This window comes from Oncorhynchus mykiss, chromosome 5, assembly GCF_013265735.2.
Source record: "Oncorhynchus mykiss isolate Arlee chromosome 5, USDA_OmykA_1.1, whole genome shotgun sequence".
Taxonomy (NCBI): domain Eukaryota; kingdom Metazoa; phylum Chordata; class Actinopteri; order Salmoniformes; family Salmonidae; genus Oncorhynchus; species Oncorhynchus mykiss.
In genome coordinates, this window is record NC_048569.1 from 43,281,092 (window position 1) to 43,291,937 (window position 10,846).

At 41.9% G+C, this 10,846-nt stretch overlaps 1 protein-coding gene across 1 annotated transcript; it reads left to right on the forward strand.

The window, feature by feature from the left end:
- Positions 1 to 975: 975 nt before the first annotated feature.
- LOC110523897 (growth arrest-specific protein 1) lies at positions 976 to 3,343 on the forward strand. The gene has a single exon (XM_021603018.2). The coding sequence runs from the start codon at positions 1,542 to 1,544 to the stop codon at positions 2,337 to 2,339; it is 798 nt and encodes a 265-aa protein (XP_021458693.1). The 5' UTR covers positions 976 to 1,541; the 3' UTR covers positions 2,340 to 3,343.
- The last annotated feature ends 7,503 nt before the right edge of the window (positions 3,344 to 10,846 follow it).

The window sequence follows — 10,846 nt, forward strand, 5'->3', positions numbered from 1 at the left end:
CACGCGTGTGCTGTAACATGGGAAGGTCCTTAAGGCTTGTGTAAATACTCACTTATGTTGTGTGGAGGGTGTAAGGGAAGGGTGAAGAGGAGCAGCATCTGTTATAGCAGCTGTCCTCAGAGGTTGTGTCCCAATTGGCACCCTATTCTGTATGTCGTGCACTATTTCTGACCAGGGCCCATAGTGCCCTGGTCTGAAATAGTGTACTTCATAGACAAGAGGGTGCCATTTGGGATACATTCAGCCTCTCTCTACGGGGAGTTAGTCAACACAACCACAGCGTTTCTAAAGACACCGTTCTTCTAAAGACACCGGTCATCGCTCATCCATATATTCATATGGATATATTCTTACTTCATCCCTTTACTTAGAGTTGTGTGTATTAGGTAGCTGTTGTGGAATTGTTAGATTACTTGTTCGATGTTACTGCACTGTCGGAACTAGAAGCACTTCGCTACTCTCGCAATAACATCTGCTAACCATGTGTATGTAACCAATAAAATTTGATTTGATTTGATTCACCACCTTCAGAATGACTGGTCATTATTCTGTGTGATTAAAGGTCAGTATTCACCATTTTGTTTCACTGGTAGTTGAACCATAGGTTCGGCTACTTGCCTAATGTGATGGATGGCATACTAGCTCTATTGTCTTCTTTCATTATCTATCGGCCTAAACAGTATCTTCATGTTTCCTATGATTTTAATGTAATATATAAAGTTTGAATAATGTCTGGGAAATAATTGACAATAGCTAGAATTGGGAGATGAAAGAAAGAAAACACTCATAGGAAGTTATAGCAGTTCAGTTCAGAAGTTATATATATATATATATATATATATATATATATATATATATAGTATTAAAATGTATTATGCATTTTCCCCTGCTCATTCATTGGTCACGTTTCAACTTTCACGTCACTGCCCCTGAACCAAGTAGAAAATCCCAAAAACGAATTTGACCAATAGGGCACTTGTCAAGGGATGCGGAGGAACCAGTGGGGGGAACGCGAAAGACACTCAACAGTCGTAACTATTCTATGGGGCGTATCGTTTACATCGCATTCCTCATTCCTTTACATCATTTTAAAGCTGAAGAAGGCACCGAATGCATGCTTCATGAGCGGATACACCATAACACTTTACCCAGAACGGAGTTTGTATTTCTGAAAGGTAAAACGACGAAAACGGCTCTTCTTGCTGCTTCATTTGTGAGTGCGGCAAAGCAATGGGACGCAGACGTTGAAGAGTTCTCGTGAAGCCGCGACTGTTGTGAAGATAAGTGGAGAGTTAATTTGTGCCTTTTAACTTTTATTGTGAGTGTATCAAGTGACAATCTAACAAATTGCAAGCGATGTGCGGTTTTCACACCTTGGGCGTATCACGGCAAATAATTTGCTGAACCTCGTTCATTCTCCAGTGGAGCGGCCTGAATGCGAGGGAATGGATTTGCTTGACTACTTTTTGACACATATTTAATGTAGATACCGCTACACAAATCCATATGTTGAAGTCTTATTTGGATCAGTCTACATCGAAATGGCAACTTTTGCCGGGTTTATAAAGTGGACTGGGAGATCAACTTTGTATTTATGCTGCGCGTTTGTCCTGTTCGGCTGTCTCTGCATCGCGTCCCCTACTCATGGTCGTCGGCTCATCTGTTGGCAAGCCATCATGAAGTGTCATGGAGAGTCTGAGTGCCACTACGCATATGACCAATACCTTTACGCCTGTGCGCCTGTTATCAACGGGGATAGGAAGAAGTGTCCCAGCCACTGCATCTCGTCCCTTATCCAGCTGAATCTAACCGAGACCGGCCCGTCTCTGGAGGACTGTGACTGCGCCTCGGACCCCGTCTGCCGGAGCACCAAACGCGCCATAGAGCCGTGCCTGCCTCGGACAAGTAACATGGGCTGCACCGAAGCCCGGCGGCAATGCGAGAGAGACTCCCAATGCAGTTCGGCGATGCGCGACTATTTGTTTCACTGCCGTAAACTTTTCGGAGGGGAGCGATGTTCGGACGACTGCAGGAGGGTGATTGCCAACATGCGCAATATACCCAAAGCACAACAACTTGATACTTGTGTTTGTGATGGCACAGAGAGGACCATATGCGAGTACGTCAAAGTTAGTATGAAAAACTTTTGCTTTGACTCTATGGACAGATACGCGGGCAGCGGGTTGTCTGATTCAGAGGACGACTCTGAAGATGATTATGACGAGATGGAGGATTATATATATGTGGAAAACAAAAGTTTTTCATCCAGATCCGCCTGTCGGGGTGTTGTATGGACTGCCTCTGTGGCCACCATTTTGGTTCTAATGAATCTTATCTGATAGGGCAGCCTACCCCAGTTGATTCAGCTGTTGGGAAAGTTGTTTGAGAAAGAGTGGCCAGTGAAATGTTGACACGGACATAATAGCTCCTGAAAGTTGTAACACCAGCACACCTGCTTTAGCATATACGTTTTGTGTATGGATGATTTTATGGCCTTTGCTCTGCTATCTATCTTCACGGGGCTTCTTCTCAACATTCCATCTGGTCTCTGTCCCACTCTGTCTCTGTGCTAATCTGCTATGGGTCAGTAATTTAGGTAAACACGTATATATTTCAAATGTATCATTTTTGGGGGGTGAATCCAAAAGGTTTATAGATACATTTCCAGACAGCTGTGCACCTCTAGGCTATGTAATATTTGAACCAACCCTTGAAGAATGTTAAACACCAATTTCATCAGCTATTGCCTATCATCACAAAATAGTCAAAAATGTATAGAAGTTTGACAACGACATTAAAAAAAAAAAATGTGGATAGGCAAGTGACTTCTTTACGCTGCTTTCCCGCTGTTTCGAGACAATAATGAAAACGGCAGGATTTAAAGCGTTCTCTTCGTAGTCACTTCGTTGTAATGTGGAGAGACTAATCAGGTGTTCTTCTTTTCTTATGAGCTAGACAATAGACATAGGCATACGTGTAATTATGATGTCATTTCAATTCTAGTCAGTGGATAATGCATTTAATGCAAGCAACCTGACAATAGTTTGATTGGTTGGTTAGCCTACATTACCAGCCTTAATCATGTCACACATTTCCGTAAACTCAGTATCAATGTCAAGTTTTCAAAAAGTTAAGGGAGATTATTTTTATATGTCAAAATCTGTAAAGTTAAATTGTACAGTTTATTGTATGATATTGATTTTGTTTCCAGAGATATTTGTTTATTACTGCTAAGAAGAGATTTGCACTGTATAGAAATGACGTGAAGTGCTTCACGGTGACTATTGTATATTCTTTTGTGTCCACAGAGGTGAAAATATAAGTCTTCTTGCTTAAAGTGCCATATGACTCTTGATTGTTTCACTCTTCTCTCTTCCTTGCATGCTGACCAGGCCGGACACGTTCGAGCGTCGCAAAATACATTTAGAAATCCATGTTATTCAATTATTGCACCCACACTGCTCTCGCGCGTCAACGAACGTCTGCGTTGCCAAGGGCTAAAATAGAAGTCATTCCTATTTCTGACACAGATCACGCTGAAAGTCCTGCCTCTCCCATCTCCTCGTTGGTTTATAGAAGCAGGTACCCACGTGCCATTTCCTCATTGGTTATACCCAGGTGGGTGATTGAAAGACAAAATGTTTTGCCGGTTCTCGTGGTAAAAGTGTAGATGCCAATCACCATATAAATTCAAAGATGAAAAGGTCTGGAAGGAGGAGAGATGACTAGAAACGATTCGGTTGGCTGTTTTATGTGTGGATTAATTGTCGGAGTAGAAGTCCTTGTGCATTTCAGGTAAAATAACAACTCAATGTTCATATCCCAGGACAAATGAGCTAGCATCAGCAAGCTAGCTAAATAGGACAAATTAGCTAGCAAGTGCAAGCTAACTAGCTATATTGCCATACATGTTTAATGCTTTTCGACCTGTCCCCAAATTAATGTCATTGGTTCAGAGTTTGTTTTGATATTTGAACCTGCATGTTGTGATCGCGTTTGGTGTAGGGGGGGACAAAATAAATGTATGCACGATAGCGCACGCGCGCAGCCGGTTTGGGTTCCGTGTTATGTGGCCGTATGGGCACTGGGCAGCAGGTTATTTCACTACTATAGGGAAATATGACAATCTAAGTCTTGCTCTAAAGCGGCAATCAGCAGTTGAGACAATAACAATGCCTACTCCTCACCTGTTTTGGTAAAAAGCTGAGGGACGGGGCTGGAGAAATGTAAAGACTCTCAAATTCATATGGATGCAAGGACTGGCCATCCATGATATCAAAAATAATAGTTTTAACCTCATCCCTTTTTTGGACTTGTAAATGATGCACCCATTTTGATTATTGACGAATGTAGCTTATAAATGCCTCATGAGCTTAGTTCCACTGTCAACACCCAAAATACAAGCTTGTTTTACTCCAATGTCTGTGAACAAAGTAAATGTAAAGAAGCACCGTACAGCCTCAAAACATGGTTAAAACTATACATTTGATATCATGGACGATCCCTCCGTGCGTTCATAGCTCTGTCTTGTGAATATGAGAGTGGGTACATTTCTCCAGCCCCATTCCTTCAGCTTTTTACAGAAGCGGTGGCGGGGAGTAGGCATTGTTATTGTTTCAACAGGGGATTGACCATATAAAGTGCCATATGAATCTTGATTGTTTCTCTCTTCACTCTGCCTTAAGTGACCATATGGGCACTGGGCAGCAGGCTATTTCAGTACTGTGTCTCTCAAGTCTTTGGACAGCTGTACCAATCCTTTCTACTATCACAAGATTCCCTGATTACGAACGATCAGTTGATCTGAGCTACTGAATGCCGCCTAAATCCCAGAGCAAATGAAGCGTCGGGTAAAAGAAAAGCTCTTAGTCGGATCGATATACACTTGACCTTGTAAACATCAATGTTTGCTGAAGGCATAAACTGTTTAATGCTGGAAGACTGTTTTAACATAAGGAATAAAGAGCCCCATCTCCTGGGGATTGCTGCTCAAATGGAGCCAAGAAGGGCCTTGCCAGTTTATTTATCCTCACCCCGTGTGTTTGTTAGAAGTCTTCACACCGAGAGGAGAGGGGCGAAAGGAAAGCTGTGTCCGGATGAATGGAGACTTAAGTAGCCATTACAAATGCACTCTGATTGGACTGCTGTTGCTGTGTGTGGTGTGTGTTAGCTACTGGCCGTTGCTATGTATGTCTAACAAAGTAGAAGTGTTTTTCTTTTTTTTAAAGACTTTCGCTTCAACTTTACTATTATTATTTATCATCCTGAACAGAAGTTAAATGGCTGGTTATAGACCCGGGTCTACTTGAAGTTTGTAGCCCCACCCACCACCACTAAAGAAACCATTTCATTTGTGTATCACATTTGTTTTCTCTTTTGGTTTGGCACCACTGAGAGACAGAAAAAGAGAGAGGGGACATCATCCTCTCCTTCAACTCTTGTCACAAGAGGGACTTGAGAGCAATGATGGCAGCCATGTTGTTTCTCTCGAGAGGAGGACAAGGGCCCTCCGGCCCAGTGAATGGAGGAGAAGTCGAGTGGCACTACTGTCATGGAAATGTAAAACACACAATGGTGGAGCGGCACAATGTGCAGGCACTTCATTCACTCGCTTTCTCTCTGACAGCATCTCCTCGGGGAGGATGGGGGGGGAGCTCGGGGAGAGACAGAGACTGCTACTGCAGATAGAGGCTTCTTGGAAGGACTTGAGAAACTTCTGTCAACGTTGTATCTCTCTTTCTCTATGTGATGCGTCCATGCTCAACGTTAGGTGACGCTCACTTGGCTTTATTTGAAGGTGTGCTTACAAACAGTTTTTTTCTCTACAGGTTAATAGCTATTATTTGTCAGCTATTAAACATAATACATTTTATAAGGCCTGATGTTTATGATGTACATGAGTAAACGTCTTTCTGATCAGACATGTATTAGGTACAGCATACATGAATCAATGATTAAATATGCTATATAATCAGGTGAACAAACTATTTGATACTGGTCTGTGAACAGTTGTACAGCACATGGCACATGTTTTATTATTGCTGCTTTATAAATGCAGTCTTAGGAAGCGTACACTTGAGATAATAGCTTATGATCAGAACTACAATTACGTGATATGATAGCCTTTTTACGGCTACCACATTTTTAAGCTGCACAGCAGATACCGAGGTTCAAAGTCATTTGCCACTGATGCTAACGTAAAAACAATTAGCTGATCTGTATCACCACTCAACACTTTGATTCACTTAGCATTTTGATTGTTACTGGAGTGCACATTCAAATAGACTGCAGTCCTAAATAGAACCAATGATGTATTGTGCTTCAATTGCTATCGGTTTCCTTCCCACTGAATATAGAAAAGAAAAATACGCAAACTGTGGAAACCCTGCAGCTCTGTCACGGTGATGTGGCGAATGCATTTCTGGGCCTTTGTTAGCCGTCACAAAAGAGGGTACTGCCGCTTTAAGAGAGCAGGCCTGGGTTCCAACCATTAATAATTGTAATGCCTCTTTATTATTGCTGGGGATAATGAAGGAATGAGAGTCATATGGGGCCCCCAAAACCATACTTTCCCCTGAAATGTTTTCAATTAACTTTTGGCACCGGAGGAAAATAAGCGAGTTGTTTTTTTCCCCCCATCATGCTGAAACAGAGGAGAGGCTAGAGCCGGACGGGGGACGGCGCTGCGGGACACAGTACCTCATTAAATTAGCCTCATCATAACTCAAAGTGCTGTTTTTGCAACCCCCTACTCCTAGTAACCCTGCTACACACACAGACAAACACACACAAGCACTTGATACTCCTGCATACACACACACACACACATGGGCATGTACGCATATACACACACACACATACACTCGGATGTTTCATACACACACGCAGAAGCAGACTAATAGTCTTACATTAGTGGACATTCCAATCTAGACGCAATTTAAGGCGATGAGATGACTTATGGTTGAGATTCTTCTTGGAACAATCATGACTAACATACCCCTGAGCATACTGGCCACATTTCCCCCTGTGAAGTCTTCTAGAACTTTCTCTCAGTTGACATAGCATTTGTAGGTGAGGCAAACATACTGTACATATACAAACGGTACATTTAATTTACGTAAACTGGAGTCAGGAAATAAGTATCAGATAAATAAGGTAGATTGTGTGTGAAAAGGAGCATATTATATGTTTTATAAAGTTGTGATATGAGAATAACATTTGCGGCCCCTGAACTATTTTCCATGTTGTTTTCGTAGCATGTGTAGGCTACTCAATGAACTGCCCACAATGGTCAGTAATTAAATTACTCTCTTTCTCTTTTAAGCCTCTGTGAAACTCTTCCAAAAAGTTTTTGAAATTCCAAGCTGCCACATTGATTCTGTCACGTCAAGTCCTTTCTGAGTTCACCGGCCTTTGAAAAAAGGGAAACTGTCTCTAATCCAGTTAGACTTCCTTGTGCCTCATGTGAAGCGAGATGGAGAGAGAAAAAAAGAAAAAAAGAGTGGGAAAGGTAAGATTTAAGTTTCTCTCAAAGAGAAGGTTGATTTCCTAGTCATGTGTAAACAGTCAGCCTATCTTAGAAACCATGCTGATTTGAAATTGAACTTAAAAGTATAAAGCAAGTGTTTAAGGTCTTCTAAATATACTGTACAAACATGCTATATTATATTTGTTTAAATGCAAGATCTTAGGGGTAACTTTTCCTCAGTGGTGTAAAAATACTTTAAAGTACTACTTAAGTCTGTTTTTTTTTGGTATCTGTACTTTACTATTTATATTTTTGATTACTTTTACTTCACTACAGTCCTAAATAAAAAAATATATATTTTTGCTCCATACATTTTCCCAAATACCCAAAAGGACAGGAAAATGGTCCAATTCACACACCAAGAGAACATCCCTGGTCATCCCTATTGCCACTGATCTGATGGATTCACTAAACACAAATGCTTCATTTGTAAATGATGTCTCAGTGTTGGAGCGTGCCCTTGGCTATCCGTAAATAAAAAGAAGAAAAATAAGATGGTGCTGTCTTGTTTGCTTAATATAATGAATTTTAAATTATTTATACTTTTACTTTTGATACTTAAGTATATTTTAGCAATTCAATTTACTTTTGATACTTAAGTATATGTAAACCAAATACTTTTAGACTTAGTAGACTTTTAGTAGTATTTTACAGGGTCTTTCACTTTTACTTGAGAAATGTTCTGTTAAGGTATCTTTTTACTTTTACTCAAGTATAACAATTGAGTATTTTTTTCTACCACTGCTTTTCCTCTTTCATTGACACATATTTGCTTGTCATGACTGTATTAAACCACACCACGTCTTGTGGACGGGGTGTCTGCCAGTAGTCTTGACTACTTAAACCTCTCAGGACTGACCAGAGAATAAACAAACTCACCCACAGACAAACTGAGTACGTAAACCCCACCGCAGCGGCCAACTGAGGTCTGTGGAGGCTATAGGGGGGTTAGGGAGGGCGCTGCCTGGTTCACCCTGAGCTTTAGGAGAGGTGAAAGGGGGGGGGGGGGGGGGTTACAGTGGGGGATGGGCTGATTTATGGTTGTTAAGTGTATGGGGGAAGGGTATGGAGTTTGAGGAGTGACGGACTGGGGTCTGTAGAGGGAGTGTGTGGGGGGGGGGTTGAATGTTGTTGAGTTCAGACCTCTGAATGATGATGCTGACACACAGGCTATGTCCCAAATGGTGCCCTATTGCCTATGTACTGCACTACTTTCACTACATAGGGAATAGGAGAGGGTTCTGGTCAAAAGTAGTGCACTAGATAGGGAATAGGGTGCCATTTTGGACACAAATAAAGAAGGGGGATATTCACCCCGGCCAATCGGGTAACTTCTCCTAACCCAGGGATCTCTGGAACTCTGGATGTTGGCGCTCAGCGGGGCGCCCTGATTGATTCCTCATTCCTGCCTCTCCCTCCTGTGTACTGGGTTAGAGAAGTCGAATAGAGGTACGCAATAGTTTTGAAAGGACCAAGGGGGTGGGGAGTGAAGCGTAGGTTTTGAGTTTGGGCTGGGGGTAGAGTAAGAGGAGGAGGAGGAAGGAAGGAACACAAAACGTTGCTGACACAGGGCATAACTTCATTTCCACGGTGCTGGGACAGCTGTGCGCAGTAATCTGCCATGGCGCTCTAAAACATCAATGACTTCACTGAACCCAAGGGGGGGAGACTCCAACTGTGTCCAGCCGTTTAGAGGAGAGGACCAGGGAGTGGAGCCCCTTTCACACCATTCAGGGGTTTGTCTTAAAGAAATATACCCCCCTTTACCTCTCTAAGAGGAGAAGGTTTGATAGTATGGGGGTCTGTGTGTTTAGGTCCAAGGAGACAACAATGGGTCATTTTTAAAGCAAACTTAGAATTCATGCCTTAGTTCTATAGCCGTTTGATCAATGAGCTGGGAAACAATCAGACACATCCCTATATGGGCGGCAGGTAGCCTAGTGGTTAGAGCGTTGGACTAGTAACCGAAAGGTTGCAAGATCGAATCCCTGGGCTGAGGAGGTAGAAATATCTCCTTCTTCCCCTGAACAAGGCAGTTAACCCACTGTTCCTAGGCCGTCTTTGAAAATAAGATTTTGTTCTTAACTGACTTGCCTAATTAAATACAGCTCAAATACTCAAGAGTTTTGATCTTGGGAAAATATTTTTTGGAAAGTTAGATGACCGTTTATTTATTTGACTTTTAGCTATTGTCACCATCTTGTAAGTTGCAAATTGGTGTTTGAAAAATGTACAAACATGAAAATAATCTATTCTAACGTGGAACATGACTTTACACAGCCTATAAGAAACCACATCATTTCCCTCAAGCAGATACATAGGGCACCTAAATAGGATTTGAGTGCATGGTCATTCTTGTGAAATAACTATTATTGTCCATTTCATTTTGAAGTAAATCGTTGAGATGCAGATGTCATGTCGTTTGACCTGTTTTCACATTGCTGTTGCTATACCTGTTTTTGTTTTGTGTGTCGTTATTGAATCAAGAAAGTTTTGCAGTGAAGGTTTTTAACTTCTCCTTCCCTTCAAACTCATGTCATCACCTAAACCAACCTCAAACTTTCAGATTGCCAATTATAACACAACCAACATGTTTTAGCATAAAAACAGAATAGAAAAACAACTCCCGAAACTATATTCTTCCTTCAAATAATGTTTCAAAGTCGTTTTCCCCTTTTGCGTGCTCAACGATTAACCGATACAAAAAAAACATGAGTAAACAGAGAACTGGGAGAGTCTATCGATGGCGAGAGGTTCATTATTTTCTGCTAACCATTTTGTTGTAGAGAGCGGCGAGAACAAAACATTTTAACCTAAGATAATGGCTCGAGGCTGGGGTGCTGTCGGCAGTGAATAGGGTCTCTCTAAGCTGAATGGGGGCTCAAAGCTTTACTCTATTATCCTGACATCCTGAGGGCCAGGGGCCACCCCCCCCCCTAGCTGCTGTCGACTAGGTATTCATCCATCACACATTCCTCCCTCTCTCTCCCTCCTCTATGCTCTGTGTCTTTCTTTTTTTGCGATAAAGGGAGGGAGGATCGATGGTGTTATTTTTGAAAAACAAACTGTAGGTCAGACCCTTGAGAGGGGGAGAGATAGAGAGAGGAAGGGAGAGCCACTGGATATGAGAGATAGATGGCATGGAATTACAAGAGGAAAGAACAATAGAGTTTGAGTGAAGAGAGAGAGAGAGAGAGCGAGAGAGAGAGAACAAGGTTGATAACTGATGCCAAAAGTGTATGTGGCTTTTAAGGAGAGAGAGAGAGAGTCTATTGAAACAAGATAAGCAACTCAGTCTTATCACCCTCATATTCTGTC

Bases quoted from the DNA above. Each gene is read 5' to 3' on its own strand.
- LOC110523897 (XM_021603018.2), top strand. From the start codon at position 1,542: ATGGCAACTTTTGCCGGGTTTATAAAGTGGACTGGGAGATCAACTTTG.